We start from the raw sequence: 25,261 nt of genomic DNA, 5'->3' as shown, positions 1-25,261 counted from the left end.
TGTCCTCCATCAATCCTACCTGGTAAGGATGCCATACCGCGCAGCAATATTCTAGCAGAGGGCGTACAAGTGCAATGTAGGCTATCTATTTAGTGGGTTTGTCGCATCTTGTACGTGTTCTGCCAACAAAGCGCAGTCTTTGTTTCGCCGTCCCCACAGTACTATGTGGTATTTCCAATCTAAGTTGCTCGTAATTGTAAATCCTAGGTATTTAATCGAACTGACAGCCCCTACATTTGTGCGATTTATCGTATACCCAAAGTTCATCGGATTTCTTCTAGTACTAATGTGGATGACCTCGCACTTTTCTTTGTTTGGTGCGAATTGCGACTTTTCGCACCATACAGAAATTCTCTCTAGATCATTTTGTAATTGGAATTGATCGTCTGATGATTTTACTAGACGGTAAATTAGAGCGTCATCTGCAAACAATCTATGGGGGCAGCACGGATTATCACGTAGATCATTTATGTAAATCAGGAACAGCAGAGGGCCTATGACACTACCTTGCGGAACGCCAGATATCACTTCTGTTCTACTCGATGATTTACCGTCTATCACTACGAACTGTGACCTCTCTGAGAGGAAATCACGAATGCAGTCACACAACAGAGACGATACTCCATATGCACGCAATTTGATTAACAGTCGCTTGTGAGGAACGGTATGAAAAGCCTTCCGGAAATCTGGGAATGTGGAAGCGATCTGAGATCCCTTGTCGACAGCACAACGTTTTCAACTGCCAACAGCAAACTAAATATTCGAAACAGCTGAAAACGGAAACATACACCAGGAAAATGTGTAGGAACAGAACAAAAGGAAATTTTGCAAATTGGATGTACTCGTATACCAAGTCCGCGGGTTGAATAACACTTAGGCGGTTTTTTGTCCTACTGATTTTTATTTGTACGAACTAGTTTTGTGCTTATTAGGCCATCTTCCGGTAACTACTACTCGCTATTGTTTACAAGGAGCTTCTTACGAACCGAACATTCTGGACTAAGGTACAACGCACTTACATACGATCTTTAGTTGCGGTATTTTCTTTGGAACTGTCAAACGGGTCTTTTGACTTCTTGTTCTGTAAAACTGTTCTTTGGCATAATAAATCACATTTTGTGGTTTGTCAGTACCAGGTATGACAACAATTAGAATTATTTAGAATACACATTATTGGAAAATTACAAATTTTTGGTATTTGTTGTGAACAGTTGCACTGGAGACTAATTGTTGGTTGTACAACAGTGATGTTTTGTTTAGGGGTTACATCTTATTATTAGAAGAATTGTGCAATAACATAGAGAGGGGTCCAAAAAGAATGTGACCACTGCTTAAAACTAATTGACGGAGTTGTCTCATCTCTGGTAGTGTAATAGTTTGTAATTCCGGCAATCGCCACACAAGCGTTGTATTGCGTTGTTTTGTTTTGTCAGATGACAGTCGCCAGATAGTGTTTTGTTCTTAGTTGCACCTAGTTACTCGAGTAAACATGGCTGGCGCAAGACTTACATTCGATGAAATGAAGTTTTGAAGTGGTATTTTAAGTACGAAATATTAGTGAGGTTCAACGGCAAAGGCGAAATGAGTATCAAACAAAGCCACGACACGTTTAACGATTCGTCGCATTCGAGACAAATTTGAAGCAGAAGGCTGTGCTGAAGATGTACACAAACAACGATCTAGACGACCTGAACAGTCCAGCTAACTCCCGTCGTGTATTACAACAATTCACTCGCTCACCGCAGAAGTCTGTGACGCAGAGTGTCCGTGAAACTTGAGTGAGTCGCTCAGGTGTTCGGCGAATTTTGAAGACAGCAAAGTGGAAGTGCTACATCTCACGATTGCTGCACGCAATGAACGAAGACGATCCAGACCGTAGGATGGAGTACTGCGAGAGGTTTACTAGCATGGTGCGCAACGATGAAGAGTTTGCGGAGATGATTGTGTGGTCTGGTGAGGCACAGTTCAAACTCAGTGGTACAGTAAATCGCCACAACTGCATCTGCTGGGCCGCCGAAAATCCGAACGTCCGTGTAGACAAAGCCGTGAATTTGCCTGGAGTGAATGTGGGCTCGATTGGGCCATTCTTCTTTGACGGCACAGTTACCGGTGAGGTGTACCTTAAGAAGCTTCAGACATCCATTTTACCTGCCATCCGAGACCTGTATGGAGACGGAAGAGTTTACTTTCAACAAGATGGTGCCCCAGCCCACTACTAAAATCGTGTTAGGCCGTATCTCGACGATAATCTACCAGGAAGATGGACAGGCCGTAGAGGTGCTGTGGAGTATCCACCACGTTCCCCAGACCTAACTCCTCTGGACTTTTACCTGTGTACTAAAAGACCTCGTTTATCGACAAAAGCCACGCACATTGGGTGAACTTCCAGAATCCGTCGTACACTCGCGTGCAAATATCCAACTGAACACGTTGCAGTCAGTAGTTCCTGCTGCAGTTCGGCGGCATCGTTTGTGTGTGGATGTTAATGGTTACCATTTAGAACAACTACAGCGATATCTTCAAGTTGGACTTTAAGCTACACTTTCACCCAAAACTGAGACAACTCCGTCAATTAGTTTGCAAGTTATGGACATTTAAACAGTGGATACATTTTCTTGGACCCCTCTGTATACCAAGTACTACATTGTTACAGTTGAGTTACAGTTAGGAATGAAACACATAAAGGATATTACATTATACTGTGGCGTGAATTTGTTTACTATTGGGACAGTTTGTGGTCAGCAGCAGGTTTACTTTACTGTGTGAAGTTTAAGAGTGGTGATGTGCTCAGTTGCAACTGGTCATTTAGGACCACCTGGGGGGGGGGGGGGGGAGGGTTGTTTGGGAAGGAGGCTAGACAGCGAGGTCATCGGTCTCATCGGATTAGGGAAGAACTGGGAAGGAAGTCGGCCGTGCCCTTTCACAGGAACCATCCCGGCATTTGCCTGGAGCGATTTAGGGAAACCACGGAAAACCTAAATCAGGATGGCCGGACGCGGGATTGAACCGTAGTCCTCCAGAATGCGAGTCCAGTGTTTAACCACTGCGCCACCTCGCTCGGTGACCAGCTGGGGATTTAGGACTGAGTGTTAATTTCAATTCCTTCTAGTAGGCTGGGTTTTCTGCCTTTGTTGGCCATATGTGTGTCAGATTTGTGTGCCCTCCTCTGGGCACAGGTGGAGTCTGAAGTCAGCCGGCCTTGTCGTTCTGGCCCGGCCCGGCCCGTTTGACCACAAAGTACGGTTTATGGCAGTCCGTGCAGGTTATTTTGTCTACTTCACTGTTGCTTAGTTTATCTGTTTTGCCCTTCCTGATGAATAGGAGATTAGCTGTAGTGCCTCTTACACAAAATGACGTTTTATAGTTTTGGGATTTCAGTGTTTTGGCTAGTCTGTCTGACAGCTTACCTAGATATGGAATAGTACAACAGCTGGATTTTAGTGTGCTTGTAACTGCAGAGCGGGCACAAATGTTAGGGCAAGATTTTCCTCCTTTGTTTCTTCACATATATGTGCGAGAAGAGGAGCTATTGGGACAACCCAGAACCCTGGCTCTAGTTCGGAAATTCACCTTAGCGAAGACCTTTTCGAAGACCTTTTGAAATTAACGAAAGGTAATAGTTGTTTCAAGAATGATGATGGCTCTGTTCCAGGCAATAGACTTCTAGTATTTGCTTGCGAATGGAACTGTGCTTATGGATGGCACATTTGACAGCTGTTCGAAACAGTTCACACAATTGTACACAATCCATGTCGACATCGAAAGTACAGAAGAGGCAACTAAGATATTTCCTGTTTTATTTGCTTTGCTGCCAGACAAAAGTCAAAATTCATTCGTAAGACTTTTTTCTGGATTTAAATCTAACATGCCTGGGTGGTCACCAAAAACTGCAGTGCTAGATTTTGAAATGGCTACAATTAAAGCAATGAATTCAGTGTTGCCTGAAACACAACTTTCCGGTTGTAATTTTGACTTTAAACCAGTGTCTGTGGAAGAAGATACAGCAACTGGGACTAACGGAAGACTACAGGGATAGGGAGCAAGTCTGACTGTTTTGTCGCATGTGTGCTGCAGTGGCTCGTCTTCCACTTAACACTGACGATGAAGCGTGGATTTTAATAATGGAACAAATGCCCAGTGGAGAGAAGATCACAGCATTTGCAGACTATATGGTTGATCAGTGGATGGAAAATCCTAATATACCTATTGAAATGTGGAATGTCTAACCAACGACACAGAACGACGAACGCTGTCGAAGCTTGGCATAGAAAACTGAACTACTCAATAAATCAGAAACGTCCAAATGAGTACCTTGATTCAAAATCTGAAGGAGGAGGCAGTGAATGCTATTTTTGAAATTAAAAGAGATTCCATTGGCCTACTTCTTCGAAAAAGAAAGAAACGGTACATAGATCTTGACAAAAGATTAAAAGACGTACTACGTGCATTAGCCAGTCCTAAGCCTGGGTAAAATATGAAGGGATGTTATTTTCACGTCAGTCGGAAAGTTCACGGTTACGATATTTATTTGTAGTCGGAAACACGAGCGTCACCACGGAGGGAGTCTAGAGATTCGAAAAGTTGGATCATAAAAAATTTACCGTGATGTTCTGTGTGAAAAATTCTGGGATTTGCTGTGGGCCTTCAAAATGTTGTTGTTTCAAAACTGTATGTGTAAATACAGCACACATTTTACTGGGAACAATAATTTCGCGAAGTTAACTTGCCGATTTTGGAATTTCGTCATATATGTCATACGGAAGTAATTATTTGTATTTGGTGGATCTCATTCACAAAAGTACGCTGTTGACGGTTTCTAAAGTTCTAATACAAAATCTGCTATTTATTGAATTTTTAACTAAACAAAACTGAAATTTTACTTGGTAAATTTCTTACATAATATGGTAGTTCGTCCTGTGAAGGTTCCAGAAATTTTGGTGAGGAAGGCGGAATGAGGAATCAAGACAGCTGGTTGCCCAGTTTTGTGTCAGAGTCTTCCAAACACGATCATATTTGCCTTTACTGTGCTCCAACAGGAGCATTTTTCAGCTGATTATTATTTAGTTCATTTTAAAAAGATAAAATTCCAACTAGATGAACTTTGGTGGAGTCATCTATATTAAGCAACGAATTTCATCATCTGTAGACATCAAGAACAACACTCTAGTTATCGAGACTTTATACGCCTTATCTAAGTATAGGAAAATATTCTGTAATTTCTTTCAGATGAACACGCCGATTGTCGCGTAAATATTTATCTAACTACTAACAATAAACCCGGCGTTGCCCGGATATTTATTCATCCCAGTTTTATGTCAGTTCATCGCCTCTTGCCCCATCTCTCGTCTCTCTATCCACCTGCTCCTTCCGCCCATCCGTCTCTCTTTCCATCTCCTCCATCTGCCCCCCCCCCCTCCTCTCTCACAACACTTCCTCCTCGTCTCCTTCTCCATCCATCTTCCCTTGTCTGTCCAACTCCTCCTCCACTTTTTCTAATAGTACATCAAATTCACAATAACACCCCTACTTTATGTATTTATTACAGTGTTCCATTAGTCATTCACCACCTTCCCCCTCTCTCTGTTTACCTGCTGCTCCCTCTCTCTTTTAATCTGCTTCTCTCACTTCTCTCGTTTCACCTCCTCCCCCCTCCCCGCCTCCATCACGTTCTCCTCTCTCCGTATATCTCCTCCTCCGCCTCCGTCATGCCATCTCCTCTTTCGCCGTTTAAGAAAAAATACGTATATCTGCCAACTTTCGTGCTGATTGACCAGACGATATCGAATTTATTTAAAGGTAGGTCAACCGTCCGCCATCCGGCATACGTTGGTTTGTATAAATGCCTTCAGCACGAAAAGATACATAGATGAGCCAATTCCCAAGCTGATCAGTCAAACGGTGTGGAATTCTGTTGTAAGGTACCGTCCGCCGTACACAGTATGAAATTTGACGTAGACGGTGAGGTTCCCCTCGTTTTGAAGATCAAATGTGCAAAATTTCATGAAGATCGGAGCAAGACAGTGGATTTTCCGGAAGTAAAGTACATTCGACCACGCACTGAAAGAATTTTTATGAAGACAGTAACCTTCCTCTCGGTTTGGGAAATATGGATTCATTTTTCTACACCCCGCTCGCTCTATGCCTACTTTGTTGCGAAACATAAATAACAGATTTGAACAACAGAAATGAAGTACAGGGTTATTACAAATGATTGAAGCGATTTCACAGCTCTACAATAACTTTATTATTTGAGATATTTTCACAATGCTTTGCCCACACATACAAAAACTCAAAGTTTTTTTAGGCATTCACAAATGTTCGATATGTGCCCCTTTAGTGATTCGGCAGGCATCAAGCCGATAATCAAGTTCCTCCCACACTCGGCACAGCATGTCCCCATCAATGAGTTCGAAAGCATCGTTGATGCGAGCTCGCAGTTCTGGCACGTTTCTTGGTAGAGGAGGTTTAAACACTGAATCTTTCACATAACCCCATAGAAAGAAATCGCACGGGGTTAAGTCGGGAGAGCGTGGAGGCCATGACATGAATTGCTGATCATGGTCTCCACCACGACCGATTCATCGATTTTCCAATCTCCTGTTTAAGAAATGCCGAACATCACGATGGAAGTGCGGTGGAGCACCATCCTGTTGAAAGATGAAGTCGGCGCTGTCGGTCTCCAGTTGTGGCACGAGCCAATTTTCCAGCATGTCCAGATACACGTGTCCTGTAACGTTTTTTTCGCAGAAGAAAAAGGGGCTGTAAACTTTAAACCGTGAGATTGCACAAAACGCGTTAACTTTTGGTGAATTGCGAATTTGCTGCACGAATGCGTGAGGATTCTCTACCGCCCAGATTCGCATACTGTCTGTTCACTTCACCATTAAGAAAAAATGTTGCTTCATCACTGAAAACAAGTTTCGCACTGAACGCATCCTCTCCCATGAGCTGTTGCAACCGCGCCGAAAATTCAAAGCGTTTGAGTTTGTCATCGGGTGTCAGGGCTTGTAGCAATTGTAAACGGTAAGGCTTCTGCTTTAGCCTTTTCCGTAAGATTTTCCAAACCGTCGGCTGTGGTACGTTTATCTCCCTGCTTGCTTTATTCGTCGACTTCCGCGGGCTACGCGTGAAACTTGCCCGCACGCGTTCAACCGTTTCGTCGCTCACTGCAGGCCGACCCGTGGATTTCCCCTTACAGAGGCATCCAGAAGCTTTAAACTGCGCATACCATCGCCAAATGGAGTTAGCAGTTGGTGGATCTTTGTTGAACTTCGTCCTGAAGTGTCGTTGCACTGTTATGACTGACAGATGTGAGTGCATTTCGAGCACGACATACGCTTTCTCGGCTCCTGTCGCCATTTTGTCTCACTGCGCTCTCGAGCGCTCTGGCGGCAGAAACCTGAAGTGCGGCTTCAGCCGAACAAAACTTTATGAGTTTTTCTACGTATCTGTAGTGTGTCGTGACCATATGTCAATGAATGGAGCTACAGTGAATTTATGAAATCGCTTCAATCATTTGTAATAGCCCTGTAATCATTTCTGTCGTATAAGGGGCAACACTGCTATTAAATAATAGCAACGCAATCACACACTATAATCAAAAAGAAATAATGAATGTGAGAGTTCGGAAAGGGGCAAACATTGTAACTGACCACTACTTATCGACAATCAAATTTCATACCACAAAGAAAGAAACAAATACAAAACAGGAAAACTCAAAAGATAGACGCAAACATCTTGAAAGAGAGAAGAGAAAAATTCTGTCAAAACATAGTTATATGTTCGGATAAATGGGAAGATATAAAAGAAGGAATGATAAGATCTGCTCAAGAAGTCGCAAAAATGAAAAAGAGAAAGAAACACGAATGGCGGGATGAGATATGTGAGGAAGCAATAGAACAAAGGATGAAGGCATGGAAGAAATGGCACTCAACCAAAAGTGATAAGGACTACCTGGAGTTCAAACAGCAAAGATCTTCTACAGCAAAACTCATTAGATCAGTAAAAAGACTATTTGAAAAGAACCAACTTATACAAATGGATAAAGATTTTAAGAGAAACAATACCAGATCCTTTTACAGCACATTCAGACAGAAACTACAAAAATATGTAGCACCAAATCTGTGTTTTAAAGATATCAGTGGAAAACTGGCAATGAATAATGAAGAAAATTGTGAAATATTAGCAAAATATTTTGAACAACTCCTCAACTGTCAGGAACCTATTGAAAAATTACCAGCCAGCACCCCAAACACAGTAAACAATAACTCTGAACCCCCATGCCACATAGAAATCAGAGAAATCATTAAAAACCTTAAGAACAATAAAGCACCAGGGGAAGACATGATAATTGCAGAAATGTGGGAAAGTGTGGATAATACAACTCAAGAAAAACTACTGGGAATAATCAATGAGATTTGGAGAATGGAACGTATACCGGAAGAATGGAAAAGTGCATTAATCCACCCCATCTTCAAGAAAGGGGATAAAACCGATTCAAATAACTACAGAGGGATATCTTTACTTCCGGTAACGTATAAAATTCTGTCTAAGGCCCTACAAAACAGATTGGAGAAACAACTTGATCAAGAAATTGGTGAATACCAAGCAGGCTTTAGGAAGGGAAGATCTTGTGTGGAGCAAATTTTAAACTTGAAGTTAATTATTAAATATAGGCGATTAAGAGGAAAAGACATCTTTATCACGTTTGTTGACTTCAAGAAGGCGTACGACTCCGTTGACAGAACAACCTTGGTTAACATCCTTAGGGAGTTTGGAGCAGACAAGAAAACAGTCGCAATCGTCAAAGAAACACTTACGGATACCTATGCAAAAGTAAAGTTCCGTGGTGAGGTATCCAGACCATTCAAAATCAGAACAGGATTAAGACAAGGAGATGGGTTGTCACGTACCCTATTCAACTGTGTGTTAGAAAAAGTTATTAGAGAGTGGAGGAAGAAAACGACTGAAGAAGGAATACAAAAAATCAGATTAGGAAGAATAAGGGATGGATTAGAAGTAGATTGCCTCGCTTTTGCTGATGACTTAGCGATTCTGGCAGGAAGTTTGGAAGAAGCAGTCAAACAGATCAATATTCTGAATGAAACAGCAGAAAAAGCAGGACTGAAAATCTCCTTTGAAAAAACAGAGTACTTAACCAATGTAAAAGAGGCACCGAACAATATGATTACAAAGTATGGCCAGATAAAGAAGGTTTCTAATTTCAAATATTTAGGGGAAATCATCCAGCCCAATGCTTCAGATAAAGAAGGAAATAAAACAAGAACAAGAAAAATGGAAATGGCATTCCAGCTAACAAGGAATGTGTACAACATGAAGTCAGTATCAATTACCGCAAAAATAAGGCAGTACAACACTGTGATTAAGCCAGAGTGTCTGTATGCATCTGAATGTTTAGGAATGAACACTAACAAGGAAATGGAAGCTATAGCAAAAAAGGAGCGAAAAATCATTAGAAGAGTACTTGGGCCGAGGTTTGAGAACGGGACTTGGAAGCTTAGAAGTAATAGAGAAGTGTATGACAAAATTGAGAAAGTGGGAGATACTCTGAGGAAGAGAAGAGTAAACTTTTACGCCCATGTGAAAAGAATGAATGATGAAAGGCTGACAAAGAAAATATTCATGTTTTTTGACAAGAACCCCAGAACCCAAATTACCTGGTTCAAAGAAGTCAAAGCAGACTTAGAGGAGATGGGTATAGGAGAAGATGATATAACCAACAGAGACTTAATGAGAGACAAAATTCAACATTTTGAAGGATTTGAAGTGAAGAAGAGAAGAACTGGAGGAACAGTGTGGACAGAAGACCGAAGGGAGCAGCACAGAGAGAGGATGAAGACATATTGGCAGAAGAGAAAAGAGGAGGAGCGCAATAGGAGAAATGTACATTGAAAAATAGTTGTTTAACGCGGTCCCTAGACGGCCAAAATCTTAATAAAAAAAAAAATAGCAACGACATTACGAGAGTAGTCACTTTCAGTGTTACGTAAAGTAACGTTATAGCTTGTGAATTATGACGACACAAAACGAGGATGATAAGCAATGTGGGACTTGCTTCCGTCTGCGTTTGAAACTCTCTGAGAAATCCTGTGTGGTGAGGAGGGTGGGAGCCTGCCCGGGCCGCTGACAGGTTTAGCGCGCCGCCGCTGGTAGGAGACCCCGGCTGTGCCCCTGGAGGCGCGTGTGCAGGTGTACAGCAGCTGTACTCTATACTCACCGCTCGGTGCAGGAGGCGGCCGCCTCGGGCTGCTGGCTGCAGTTGAGCGGGCAGCGCAGCTCGATCAGCTCGCCCGACTTCTCGCGCAGCTGGCCCTGGTTCTCCGTGTAGTACTGCACCAGCTCCGACAGCGTCGCGAACTTCTCGCCGCCGTACAGGTCGTAGAAGTCGCCCGTGTTCTGGATCTTGATGTGCGTCACCTCGCCGTTCCTCCTGCCGGGCAACCAGCCGCCTCATTCCCACTGTGCGTACGGATGGGCCGCACGCTTAGGGGCGGGGCGCACCGGCTCCCCGCTCACAGTCACACGGGGAGGCCGCCAATTGTGAAATTCAGATTCGATTCATACTGCGCATAGTAAAAGCTCACGGCCAAAGGTGTAATGTGGCAAAGCACCAATATGCACTTGTCAGCCGTTGTCGAGAAAATCGACAGTTAAAAGAAACCGTTGCGGTGAAATACTCTCTACGATTAATAATTTTCTATACCGTCGTGGCGCAGCGGTAAGCGCTCGGGTTCGTAATCCGAAGGTCGCCGGATCGAATCTCGCGCCATCCAACTTTTTTTTATTATTAGTTTTTTGTATATATATATACTATTAATTAATTGCTTATGCATGTTGGTGGAGGCGGATCGCTCTCCAATTGTACCGCCTCCATTTTTCCCTTTTTTTTTTTAACAAGGTGTACCAAAGCTCTCCCGTCCGCACTGATTTTCGACGATGTTATAAGTTGCGCTAGGGACCGCATCTACCTTCTTTCGAAGTTAGCAGGCAACTATGCTGTTATGCGGCGGCTCGTTTCGGCCCATTCAACATCTGTCCTTCAAGTGTAACGAGCGAGTAACGGAGTTTATATTTCGTACCTGCCACAGCGAATTTGTGTTCGTGGTGTCTGTATTCTAATTCGAGCGTTTGATTTACGCTATACTTATTCGTTTCGGAATATCGTTTCTACGTCTTCCGTTAACTATACGTGGATAACATTATGAAGACAATTAATCACATTTGTGAAATACAACTTCGTTTGCGGAAAAGATAATGATGTTCGAAGTCGCCAGTTTTTCCACGACAAACGACTTTCAACAACTTATTATATGCATAATTGTTGCAACTGATTGCCGGGAATTATATATATATATATATATATATATATATATATATATATATATATATATATATATATATATTTCAATTACAAAAAACAAATACTAAAAAAAAAGTTGCATGGCGCGAGATTCGATCCGGCGACCTTCGGATTACGAACCCGAGCGCTTACCGCTGCGCCACGACGCTGTAGGACATTCCAAATCGTAGAGAGTATTTCACCGCAACGGTTTCTTTTAACTGTCGATTTTCTCGACAACGGCTGAGAAGTGCATCTTGGTGCTTTGCCACATTACACCTCTGGCCATGAGCTTTCATTATGCGCAGTATGAGTCGAATCTGAATTTCACAATTGGCGGCCTCCGCTTGTCAGACGGGGTCTGGGACACGACTAGCAGCTCGACACTCGTCGACTGGAAAACTCTAACTCCCGATGCTCTTCGACAAGAGCCAGTTTGAAAATTGCAGGCGTGCTTCTACACACTCTACTTGAAAAATAAAAAAAAGCAGATACCGCGAAGGAATTACTCGAATAGAACGGAAATCTGCAGATATCAGGTAGGTCTGCAGACAAACAAATGACTAGATTTACACAAATACTGGATGATTTACTCGAGAGAAAGAGCTTCCCAGATTGAGCAAGTCAATGAAGCGCTGGTCCACCTCTGCCCCTTACCCCAGCAGTTACTCGACTTTGCGTCGATCGTAGAGTTGTCGGATATGCTCCTGATGAATAAATTCTGTGCCACTGGCGGGTCAGATTGTGAAAACCGTGGCAGACGGACGGCTACACCCATTCTGCTCCAAACCTTCTCGGTTGAGGAGGGATCTGGGGACGCTGTTGGCCGAGGTACGGATCGGTCAGCACGAGGACGACCTCGGTGGGTCCAGACTGGCGTTGAAAAAAAATAAAAAAATGAAGTCCCATGCTTCTTTACAGAGCGTAGCGGAACGATCTGGGAGACCCGCACCGCCATACTAGGCAAGGTCCTAATGGAGGTGGTTTGCCGTTGCCTTCCTCCGACCGTAATAGGGATGAATGATGATGATAAAGACGACACAACAACACCGTCATCTCGAGGCAGGAAAAATCCCTGACCCCGCCGGGAATCGAACCCGGGACCCCGTGCTCGGGAAGCGAGAACGCTACCGCGAGACCACGAGGGCGGACATCGGTGGCTCCAGACTGGCGTTATCTTGCTGAAATCTACGTCCAGGATGGCTCGACACGAAGTGCAACAGACCAGGACGTAGAGTATCGTCGACGTACCGGTTTGTTGTAAGGGTGCGGCGGATGGCAACCGGAGGGTTCCTGGTAAGAATGGAAGCGCCACCCTAGAGCATCGTCACTTCTGCGTGTCGGGCCGATACCCCACTGCTCACTGGGGCGTCCCGAGGCGCGACTTCCCCCTTCAACCTCAGTCGGTGGAGTGCAGTTGTCTTCAGTCGTGAGCCCCGCTACGAACTGACCCCGTTACCTGTCGAAGATGTCTCCGAAGACGCCCCGAGCAATCTGATGCCAGACTGGCTGTCCCGGCCGTACGGACCGACGAGCGGTACTGATCTGGCGTCCACTCCAGCCCACGGCAGCTCCCATTTGGTTGTCAACAGCGGCAGCCTCGCAGAACGGCGGTACGTCGACGCTACTCCACGCCCCGTTTTGTTGCCCCTGATGGCAAGCCATCCTGGCCTTACAGTTCAGCAAGATAACGCCCGTCCGCACACGGTGACAGTTTCTACAACTTGTCTTCGTATTCGGTAAGTCTCACCTCGCCTAACAAGTTGGCCCAGTCTCTCCCCAATTGAGAACGTTTTGGGCATTACAGGCAGGATCCTTTAACCACCATGCTTTTGAACATCCCATCCGCCAACTCCACAGAATTTAACCGTCAGGAAGGCATCCAAAACTGTGTCATCAAAGCCAAGCCGAACAGCTGCTTGCATAAGGGCCAAATATGGGCCAACACGTTACTTACTTCCTCGATTTTCTCTTCAGCACATCATCCAACTATTCTGTATCTCTAATCATTTACTTCTCTGTATCCACGACTGGCCATTAAAATTATTACACCACCAAGATGACGTGATTCCGACGCGAAATTTATCCGACAGGAAGAAGATGCTGTGATACGCAAATGATTAGCTTTGCAGAGCATTCACACAAGACTGGCGCCGTTGGCGACACCTACAACGTGCTGACATGAGGAAAGTTTCCAACCGATTTCTCGTACACAAACAGCAGTTGACCGGCGTTGCCTGGTGAAACGTTGTTGTGATGCCTCGTGTAAGCAGGAGAAATGCGTACCATCACGTTTGCGACTTTCATAAAGGTCGGACTGGAGCCTATCGCGATTGCGGTTTATCGTATAGCGACATTGCTGCTCGCGTCGGTCGAGACCTAATGACTGTTAGCAGAATATGGAATCGGTGGGTTCAGGAGGGTAATACGGAACGCCGTGCTGGATCCCGACGGCCTCGTATCACTAGCAGTCGAGATGACAGGCATCTTATCCTCACGCCTGTAACGGATCGTGCAGCCACGCCTCGATCCCCGAGTCAACAGATGGGGACGTATGCAAGACGACAACCATCTGCACGAACAGTTCGACGACGTTTGCAACAGCACGGACTGTCAGCTCGGAGACCGTGGCTGCGGTTACCCTTGACGCTACATCACAGACAGGAGCGCCTGCGATGGTGTACTCGACGACGAATCTGGGTCCACGAATGGCATAAAGTCATATTTTCCGATGAATGCGGATTCTGTTTACAGCATGACGATGGTCACATCCGTGTTTGGCGACATCGCGGTGAACTCACACTTGGAAGCGTGTATTCGCCATCGCCACACTGGCGTATCACACGGCGTGATGGTATGGGGTGCCATTGGTTACACGTCTCGCTCACCTCTTGTTCGCATTGACGGCACTCTGAACAGTGGACGTTACATTTCAGGTGTGTTACGACCCGCGGCTCTACACTTCACTCCATCCCTGCGAAACCCTACATTTCAGCAGGATAATGCACGACTGCATGTTCCATGTCCTGTACGGGCCTTTCTGGATACAGAAAATATTCGACTGCTGTCCTGGCCAGCACATTCTCCAGATCTCTCGCTAACTGAAAACGTCTGGTCAATAGCGGCCGAGCAACTGGCTCGTCACAATACGCTAGTCACTACTCTTGATGAACTGTGTTATCGTGTTGAAGCTGCATGGGCAGCTGTACCTGTAAACGCCATCCGAGCTCTGTTTGACTCAATGGCCAGGCGTATCGAGGCCGTTATTACGGCCAGAGGTGGTTGTTCTGGGTACTGATTTCTCAGGATCTATGCACCCAAATTGCGTGAAAATGTAATCACATGTCAGTTCTAGTATAACATATTTGTCCAATGAATACCCGTTCATCATCTGCATTTCTTCTTGGTGTAGCAATTTTAATGGCCGGTAGTGTATGTAATCACATCTACCGATGCGGATTACTCATTGGCGATGCGTCGTTTTCTTCTGTTATAGTGTATTCCATTACTTTGGTCGTGGCCCGCGCCTCCCTGCCTACACACGAGTGCAGAGCCCCGCAGAATGCGCCCTGTGAGCGGATGCCGGCGCGGCCGCCTCGCCACGGCAGTTACAGCCAGTCAGTCGGTCGGTAGGTTAGAAGAGTTACCTGACGGAGAGCGTGAGGTCCCCCGGGTTGCTGCGGCTCGGCCTGGCCAGGAAGCTGCCGTCGAAGCCTCGCTCCATCAGCAGCAGCTCCGCCTCGATGCCCGAGATGTTGGGGTGGAACCACCTGCAACAGCGCGCACACACACACTCCTACCTGACGTCTAACGTTGTCAACGGGCGAAGTTAGAAAAAAAAGAAGAAGAAAGAAAGAAAACATTCGTATAATACCGAAAAGTGAAGAAACCAAAATTAAAGATAAAAACGTAAAGAAAACTGAAAGAAGAAAATGTTAATAGAATAATACAAACAGAAGGTGAATTGCAAAAAAAGCTGAAGCGTATTTAAAAAACGAAAAGTATGGTGGAAAAAAAGGGAAATCAGATCGAAGAAACAGACAAATCGAAAAAAATACAGGAATAAAAAAGTAAATAAAAAGAAGTCCAAACTATTTATCGTCCATGTTTCACTTCCATACATGGCTACACTAGAAGCTTTCGAAATGTGGTGCTACAGAAGAATGCTGAAGATTAGATGGGTAGATCACATAACTAATGAAGAGGTATTGAACAGAATTGGAGAGAATAGGAGTTTGTGGCGCAACTTGACTAGAAGGAGGGATCGGTTGGTAGGACATGTTCTGAGGCACCAAGGGATCACAAATTTAGCATTCGAGGGCAGCGTGGAGGGTAAAAATCGTAGAGGGAGACCAAGAGATGAATACACTAAGCAGATTCAGAAGGATGTAGGCTGCAGTAGGTACTGGGAGATGAAGAAGCTTGCACAGGATAGAGTAGCATGGAGAGCTGCATCAAGCCAGTCTCAAGACTGAAGACCACAACAACAACAAAAAGAAGTCTAAGAAAAATCACTGAAATTGCAACGAAAATCAGAAACTGAACAAATCTAAATTACGACAAGAATAGAAACAGTCACAAACGAAAAAACGAAACAATCGACAAATGATTGGCGACTCGATGGCGTGCTGTGTGCACCACGACCAAACAGCTCAGAGCGACCGCTCTAAGCTCTAAGCTTGTGGTTATAGCTTGATGCCAATGACTACCAATTTTAATTGTAGATTACAGCACTGAAGATGGTCACTAAGTGATCGAAAATCGATTTTGCTGACAATAAAACAACGAAATACGACCAATGCTGATTTTCCTCCCAATTCTATCAACAAATGAACTGAATCGACGAACATCATCACTGGCAAACTCAAAAAACACACCCTAGTGCAAACATGTAGAAAAAACAGAAACAATGTAAAACGCAGTAACAATTAGAAAGCTCGGAAATTTGAAAAATAACAATAAAAAGGAAAAACTACCCATAAAGTTGTAAACTGCCGACAGGATTAAAAACAATACAAAACAATGAATAAAAAACGATAGTGAAATAGAAAAAAACGAAAAAAGCTATAAAAACTGGGGAAAAGTGACATGAAAATCGAAATTATAAGAAAATTTTTCAAATAATAAAATGGAAAAAAGAATGGGATAAAAACGTTAAGGAAAACGAGAAACTGAGAAAACATGCGAGGAGCTAAATAACCGATTCAAACCAGGAAAAAAGTTGTGCTCGTTTTCTGCTTTTGAATTTATGTGACCCTCTGAACACCACGCCAACGGCCTCGCCGCAGTGCTGACACAGATTCCCGTTTCCAGCCATCCTGATTTAGATTTTCCGTGATTTCCCTAAATCGTTTCAGGCAAATTCCGGGATGGTTCCTTTCAAAGGGCACGGCCGATTTCCTTCCCCATCCTTCCCTAACCCGAGTTAGCGCTCCGTCTTTAATGACCTCGTTGTCGACGGGACGTTAAACAACAGCAGAGCGCTGTACTCACCACACGCCCCTCCGTATCCTCACCCAGCGACGCAGATCAGCTAAGGATGACACGGCGGTCGGTCGTTACCGTCGGGCCTTCCGACGCCTGTTCGAAAGCGGTTTAGAGTTCCAGGCAGAATTAATAATCAAGTACAGTAAGTTTTTTTTCGAGATCGTCCTTCAACGTGTTTAAACCAAAAGAAAAATTCAACCAAGTCCTCAGTCTTGTTAACTGGTATGTCTATACAGGGTGTTACAAAAAGGTAAGGCCAAACTTTCAGGAAACATTCTTCACACACAAAGAAAGAAAATATATTATGTGGGCATGTGTCCAGAAACGCTTAATTTTCATGTTAAAGCTCATTTTAGTTTCGTCAGTATGTACTGTACTTCCTCGATTCACCGCCATGATTTCATACGGGATACTCTACCCGTGCTGCTGCAACGTGTGCCTTTACATGTACGACACAACATGTGGTTCGTGCACGATGGAGCTCCTGCACATTTCAGTCGAAGTGTTCGGACGCTTCTCGACAACAGAATCGGTGACCGACGGATTGGTAGAGGCGGACCAATTCCGTGGCCTCCACGCTCTCCTGACCTCAACCCTCTCGACTTTCATTTATGGGGGCATTTGAAAGCTCTCGTCTACGGAGCCCCGGTACCAAATGTAGAGACTCTTCGTGCTCGTATTGTGGACGGCTGTGATACAGTACGCCATTCTCCAGGGCTGCATCAGCGCATCAGGGATTCCGTGCGACGGAGGGTGGATGCGTGTATCCTCGCTAACGGAGGACATTTTGAACATTTCCAGTAACAAAGTGTTTGAAGTCACGCTGCTACGTTCTGTTGCTGTGTGTTTCCATTCCACGATTAATGTGATTTGAAGAGAAGTAATAAAATGAGCTCTAACATTGAAAGTAAGCTTTTCCGGACACATGTCCACATAACTTATTTTCTTTCTTTGTGTGTGAGGAATGTTTCCTGAAAGTTTGGCCGTACCTTTTTGTAACACCCTGTATATCCTTACGGCACACTTTATATCTTCATATTTCACCTTATACCTGTTGCTCGCCCTTACGTCATTACTTTAGAACGGTCCTCAGTTGTGCGTTCTGAAATTCATCGGCAAAAAGCCTAACAAAAGCCGGCCAGCAGGGAGATTTATACGGGGTGTTTGTTTTACTGTGAGACAACTAAATATCTCGAACACGGCGCATCGTCCGAAAAAAAAAAATGTTCTAGGTGTAAAGTTAAGGTCAGTCTGTGCAAGAAGTCGCCACATCCCAAGCTCCCCCCTCCTGCGTGGGCGCTATCAGCTTTGTATTTTCAAATGGGAACAATTTAACGTATATTCGGATCCTACGAAGGAAAAAAGCTGTACGGTTTACTCAGTTTATCCCCACCGATGGTAAATCGCGCTGTAACCGACAAATATGAAGCGCGTCTCGTTTTGCAATTAAGAAGCCCCGCATTTGATTCTACATTCCATTTACGATGTAAATTTAAACCTTTCTGTTCTAACGGTTGGTACTTACGTTCGAAATTTACTTTGGCTTTGCAAATTACATTGCGCATTACAATACGGTCCGCCGTTTTAGTGCCTGGTTAGAAAGTGCGCTTTTCGTGATCCAGGAACAACGAAGTGGAGGTAACAGTTACCTTTTCCCATCGGGATGTTTGGTTCCTCACCATTGCCGTGCTCCATTCCGGTGAGTGTCGAGGGCACGTTTACCTGTCGCTACTTCGTCATGCACACTTTACCTAATTACGACAGTTGCGGCCTTTGTTCCGCTGGCGGTCGAATAGCGACCGGCGTTAACGGCGTGTTCAGAAAGTCTCTCCGCAGTGCCGTATGACTGTCGGCCGCGCGTGGCGTATGCCGCGGCGAGTATACCGAAATGAAACTCAATGAAATACGAGTTGTTAATTTATTGAATATTCATTTTTACTTAGAAATTTTCACATTAAATGCTGAAAGTGTCGTCGTCCCCTCCTCCCGTTGTTGAATACACAATTCAATTCGTCTAATCATGTTTACAAACACAAGCTGTAACATTTCTTCTGTAACAGAAGCAGTCAAAGTGGATACTGCAGTTTTCGATGCATCGACGGATTTTGGACGCTTTTCGTAGACAGTTGCTTTCGCTGCAGTCCAGAAGAAAAAGCTAGGTGGTGTTAGGTCGGGCGATCGTGGAGGCCAGAGTCGCTGTTGAAATTATGCGATCGCCAAAAACATCAGCGAGCAGTGACATTGAAACGCGAGCTGTATGCGCGGTTGCACCATCTTGTAGAAAATAACCGTTCAGTATTTCACGTAACACAAGTTCTCCTATGAATGGGTACAGAATATCACTGCAGTATCGTTGTGCGTTTAATATTTCGTTGAAAAATATGGGACCCACAATCCGACGTCTAGAAATTGCAATTCAAACTCCTATTATCACAGAATGAAGTGGTTCCTCGTGAATACACAATGGATTTGCAGTACTCCACGTAAGAGAATTTTGCGAGTTCGTGTGCCCGGATAAATGAAACCGCGCCTCATCAGTGGAAAACGTTCCATTAAGAGTATCCCTTCCGTATTGTTGAACGAAATTTTTGAAACGTTGACAATAATGCAGTCTCTTGCGACGATCAGTATTTTTCAGTTCTTGCAAGACTGTCGCTTTCTACGGTAAAAGTTCTAATTTTTTCCTTAGAGCCGTGAGGGCCGTTCCGACACTAACATCGATTTCCTGGGCGAGTTTTCTTACTGACTTGTTCGGACTCGTGGACATTTTATCGGAAATACCGAGCAGTTTATCCTCAGACAAAACGCTAGGACGATCACTTCTCGGTGCATCCGTCACTGAACCCGTACTTTGAAATTTGTTGATCAAATTTCGCACAGTATCGCGTTGTGGGCGTGTTGTCTCCGGGAAAACTAAAATAAATGTTTGACGAACTGGAACTGTGTATTTACCGCCAGCTTTGAACACTTCTTCGACTAAAAACACACGTTCTTCAATGGTCAGCATTTTAACAGTGACAAAAACGAAACAAACGAACAAAGGAAGTAAACTTGAACGTTCACGTCGTCACGTAGCGACACACACGCCAACGGTACTACTGACGCTGGCCGAGGTAAACGAAACAGTGGAACGTCGGCAGAGTCCGCTCGAAGGGAAGTAACGCAGGCAGGCGAACAGTCATACGGCACGCGCGGCTGACAATCACACGGCACTGCGGAGAGCCTTCAAATTTGAACGCCCCGCACATACGGCGGCTGGATGGAAACACACACCGAAGTCACTAACCCTGATGGCGGGGTCCGACGGCGGCCACCGAAACCAAGCATTCCCACGGTTTGGGGACTCAGCGAAACCAACACAGCGGGGAACAGAAAAGTACGTTGCCATACAAGTATCTTATTTGCCAGAAAAGTCAATGTCTATCTATATTATTTGTACTGGACAATCACGTTAGCAACTGTAAAGCAAATTTGGAACATAAATAGCAACCGTTAAAGGTAGAATCAAATCCGTCTGTCGTGACTTGAAGGAAGTACACTTCGTATTAGTCGATTGGCTTAAAATGGCTCTAAGCACTAAGGCACAACATCTGAGGTCATCAGTCCCCTACAACTTAGAACTACTTAAACCTAACTAACCTAAGGACATCACACAGATCCATGCCTGAGGCAGGATTCGAACCTGCGACCGTAGCGGTCGCGCCGTTCCAGACTGTACCGCCCAGAACCACTTGGCCGCTTCGCCCGGCTCGGCGTCCCAAAACATCCCAAAGGTGTTCTATAGGATTCACGTGAGGACTCTGTGCAGACCAGTCCATTCATTACACGGATGTCACTGCCGTGTAACAGTTACGCCACAGGCCTTGCATTATGAACAGGCGCTCGATCGTGTTGAAAGATGCAACAGGCATCCCCGAACCAAGAAGCTGCTTGAAACATCAATATAGGCCCGTGCTCTGATAGTGCCACGCAAAACAACAAGGCGTGCAAGCTCCCTCCACGAAAAACACGACCACACCGTAACACCACCGCCTCCGAATTTTACTGTTGGCACTACACACGCTGGCAGATGACGTTCACCGAGCATTCGCCGTACCCACACCCAGCCATCGGATCGCCTCATTGTGTACCGTGATTCGTCACTCCACGAAACGTTTTCCCACTGATCAGTCGTCCAATGTTTACGCTCCTTACACCGAGCGAGGCGTCGTTTGGCATTTACCGGCGTGATGTGTGTGGCTTATGAGCAGTCGCTCGACCATGAAATCCAAGTTTTCTCACCTCCCGCTGAACTGTCACAGTACTTGCAGTGGATCCTGATGCAGTTTGGAATTCCTGTGTGACGGTCTGGATAGATGTCTGCCTATTACACATCACGACCCTCTTCAACTGTCGGCGGTCTCTGTCAGTCAACAGACGAGGTCGGCCTGGACGCTTTTGTGCTGTACGTGTCCCTTCACGTTCCCACTTCACTATCACATCGGAAACAGCCGACCTAGGGATGTTTATGAGTGTGTAAATCTCGCGTAAAGACGTACGACACAAGTGGCACCCAATCACCTGACCACGTTCGAAGTCCGTGAGTTCCGCGGAGCGCCCCATTCTGCTCTCTCACGATGTCTGATGACTACTGAGGCCGCTGATACGGAGTACCTGGCAGCACAGTGCACCTAACATGAAAAACGTTTGTTGTTGGGGATGTCCGGATACTTTTGATCACATAATGTATTGTATGTTACCGCGTCGGGCGTGCCCGCGAAGTCACCAGGCGGCATGTAATGTCGCGTTACGCAGCGGTCGTAATGTTTTGGCTCATCAGTGTACCTCGCGTGGCTAGGGAGACTGTTTTCGTTGGGTTGTTCCGGCAATCGACATGGAGACTGAACGGAAAGCAGACTGCTGGCCAATCGGTTGCCTCATCACCACCTTGCAGTCCGATTCGCGAGGGAGACCGCACTGCAGTTGCTTCTCTAAATTCTGGCACGAACGAAAAAATGGCTGACATCGAAATAACTGTCCAAGGAACCGAAAAGCAAGTGAAATCTCTCAACAGAGGAAAGTCCACTGGATCTGACGGGATACCAATTCGATTCTAGACAGAGTACGCGAAAGAACTTGCCCCCCTTCTAACAGCCGTGTACAGCAAGTCTCTAGAGGAACGGAAGGTTCCGAATGATTGGAAAAGAGCACAGGTAGTCCCAGTCTTCAAGGAGGGTCGTCGAGCTGATGCGCAAAACTATAGACCTATATCTCTGACGTCGATCTGTTGTAGAATTTTAGAACATATTTTTGCTCGCGTATCATGTCGTTTTTGGAAACCCAGAATCTACTCTGTAGGAATCAACACGGATTCCGGAAACAGAGATCGTTTGAGACCGAACTCGCTTTATTTGTTCATGAGACCCAGAAAATATTAGATACAGGCTCCCAGGTAGATGCTATTTTCCTTGACTTCCGGAAGGCGTTCGATACAGTTCCGCACCGTCGCCTGATAGCAAACTCGAGTGGCAGACTCTGCAAGAGAGGCGCTCTGCATCGCGGTGTAGCTTGCTCGCCAGGTTTCGAGACGGTATGTTTCAGGATGAGGTATCTAATATATTCCAGAATGAGATTTTCACTCTGCAGCGGAGTGTGCGCTGATATGAAACTTCCTGGCAGATTAAAACTGTGTGCCCGACCGAGACTCGAACTCGGGACCTTTGCCTTTCGCGGGCAAGTGCTCTACCATCTGAGCTACCGAAGCACGACTCACGCCCGGTACTCACAGCTTTACTTCTGGCAGTACCTCGTCTCCTACCTTCCGAACTTTACAGAAGCTCTCCTGCGAACCTTGTAGAACTAGCACTCCTGAAAGAAAGGATATTGCGGAGACATGGCCTAGCCACAGCATGCGGGATGTTTCCAGAATATTTAAATCTGCCAGGAAGTTTCATATCAGCGCACACTCCGCTGCAGAGTGAAAATCTCATTCTGGAAACATCGGCCAGGCTGTGGCTAAGCCATGTCTCCGCAATATCCTTTCTTTCAGGAGTGCTAGTTCTGCAAGGTTCGCAGGAGAGCTTCTGTAAAGTTTGGAAGGTAGGAGACGAGGTACTGGCAGAAGTAAAGCTGTGAGTACCGGGCGTGAGTCGTGCTTCGGTAGCTCAGTGGTAGACCACTTGCCCGCGAAAGGCAAAGGTCCCGAGTTCGAGTCTCGGTCCGGCACACAGTTTTAATCTGGCAGGAAGTTTCATATCGAATATATTGCTTCCCCATACTTACACCTCCAGAGGAGATCACGAATGTAAAATTAGAGAAATTCGAGCGCGCACGGAGGCTTTCCGGCAGTCGTTCTTCCCGCGAACCGTACGCTACTGAAACAGGAAAGGCAGGTAATGACAGTGGCACGTAAGGTGCCCTCCGACACACACCGTTGGGTGGCTTGCGGAGTACAGATGTAGATGTAGATTCTCTGCGGCGCGAGGCGCTGCAGCCTTTGTTTATTCCTCCTCCCCTACTCTCGGCCCTGAATATTGAGCCGTGTCGGGAGAATAGGACGCCGCGTGCGCTCTTGTCGCCCCCTGTGCTCCCACGCCTCCCGCCGCCCCCTCCTCCACTTTCACGGGAGCAGACAGCCCGGCCATCACATCACATCACATCACATCAGCGCAGCGGCGGCCGGGTCACGGCGACAACATGGGCCGCCCTCGCCCAGACACTCTCGCAGATGACTCGCCGCCGCTATTCCCAGCCACGCCGCCAGTCCCCAGTGGTTTCTCGCGACCTCAGGCCGTCAGCACACGGACCGTGCTGTCAAACGTTAACGCTGAGTCCAACGCGCTGCTGAACGCTCAGCAACGATGCGACTTGTGCACACGGTACGTGGGCGCCGACGTGGTATACGCGATCGCAACGCACTCCGGCGGCAGTCGAGGGATGTTCCTAGTTCGCAAATCACACTGTTTACTCAACGGGCGCGCCTGAAATTCCCACGTTAGCTCTATTAAAACGCACATTTTCCTCCATCGTCCACGAGAAGGAAAGTACCGTATCCAGTCAATAAGGACACAGGCTTATAAAAGTTCCATTACAATGCGGTACAAATTTGGAATACTTCTCCGCGTAAGATAAGCACTATTTCATCACTCCCACATTTTAGTAAAACCCCCAAGGTCACTCTTACTTGATCACTGTTCCTTCCGAGTAGCAGAATCTTTGGAACATGTGAATTACGAAGAGTAAAGGAAAAAGGAGCAAAATATTTTTATAGAAGTAGCTGTCGTGTAGATTACGCCAATCGAACAAACTCACCCCTGAAAAAAAGGTGATCTTATATTTACATATCAAATATTACAGTATATACACTTATATTAAACTAATAAATTATCAGAACCTAATAAAAACGCGAATGTTAGGAAAAAAATTTGGATGTGTTCAGACGCGAACCACCGCCGCAACGAAAACTCATTATTGGACAGAGACGCTACTCATTGGGGTTAACATATAACACGTTCTTTGCTCTTAGCCATATTGTGTTACGCGGTGCTAAAAACGTTGATCGTACATAATTATGTTACTAAAATTGTACCAAGAACACTGCGTTTTGGGTGGATCTTGTCTGTTGCTGCCTTCGAATAGCCTACTCTCGTAATACGCAAGTGAATATAATTCTTTTGCGACGAATATGAAGTTTCTCATTATTTTATGGAAGCGAATAACACAACTAACAACGGGTTTTCCAGTGATTCTCAATTTGATAGTGGTCAGAAGCGGAATATATACGTATAACCTTGAAATGAATGCCAATATGGCGCCTCAGAACATCTGACGCTCAGAACATCTGACGCTCAGAACATCTGACGCTCAGAACATCTGACGCTCAGAACATCTGACGCTCAGAACATCTGACGCTCAGAACATCTGACGCTCAGAACATCTGACGCTCAGAACATCTGACGCTCAGAACATCTGACGCTCAGAACATCTGACGCTCAGAACATCTGACGCTCAGAACATCTGACGCTCAGAACATCTGACGCTCAGAACATCTGACGCTCAGAACATCTGACGCTCAGAACATCTGACGCTCAGAACATCTGACGCTCAGAACATCTGACGCTCAGAACATCTGACGCTCAGAACATCTGACGCTCAGAACATCTGACGCTCAGAACATCTGACGCTCAGAACATCTGACGCTCAGAACATCTGACGCTCAGAACATCTGACGCTCAGAACATCTGACGCTCAGAACATCTGACGCTCAGAACATCTGACGCTCAGAACATCTGACGCTCAGAACATCTGACGCTCAGAACATCTGACTCTCAGAACATCTGACGCTCAGAACATCTGACGCTCAGAACATCTGACGCTCAGAACATCTGACGCTCAGAACATCTGACATGCCAGATACTGCTCTGCACGTTCGGAAAC

At 45.5% G+C, this 25,261-nt stretch overlaps 1 protein-coding gene across 1 annotated transcript in view; it reads right to left on the bottom strand.

Annotated features, from left to right (window-relative positions):
* Nucleotides 1-25,261, bottom strand: part of LOC126108424 (tyrosine-protein phosphatase non-receptor type 11-like) — a 249,182-nt gene that overhangs the window by 165,583 nt on the left and 58,338 nt on the right. The window contains exons 3-4 of the mRNA XM_049913636.1: nucleotides 15,007-15,129; nucleotides 10,238-10,450 (exon numbers count right to left, since the gene is read on the bottom strand). Coding sequence (XP_049769593.1) covers nucleotides 10,238-10,450; nucleotides 15,007-15,129 — 336 coding nt within the window. The remainder of the gene's footprint in view (nucleotides 1-10,237; nucleotides 10,451-15,006; nucleotides 15,130-25,261) is intronic.

The sequence above is a fragment of the Schistocerca cancellata genome, chromosome 11, assembly GCF_023864275.1.
Source record: "Schistocerca cancellata isolate TAMUIC-IGC-003103 chromosome 11, iqSchCanc2.1, whole genome shotgun sequence".
Taxonomy (NCBI): Eukaryota; Metazoa; Arthropoda; class Insecta; order Orthoptera; family Acrididae; genus Schistocerca; species Schistocerca cancellata.
This window is presented reverse-complemented; position numbering and strand designations above follow the sequence as displayed.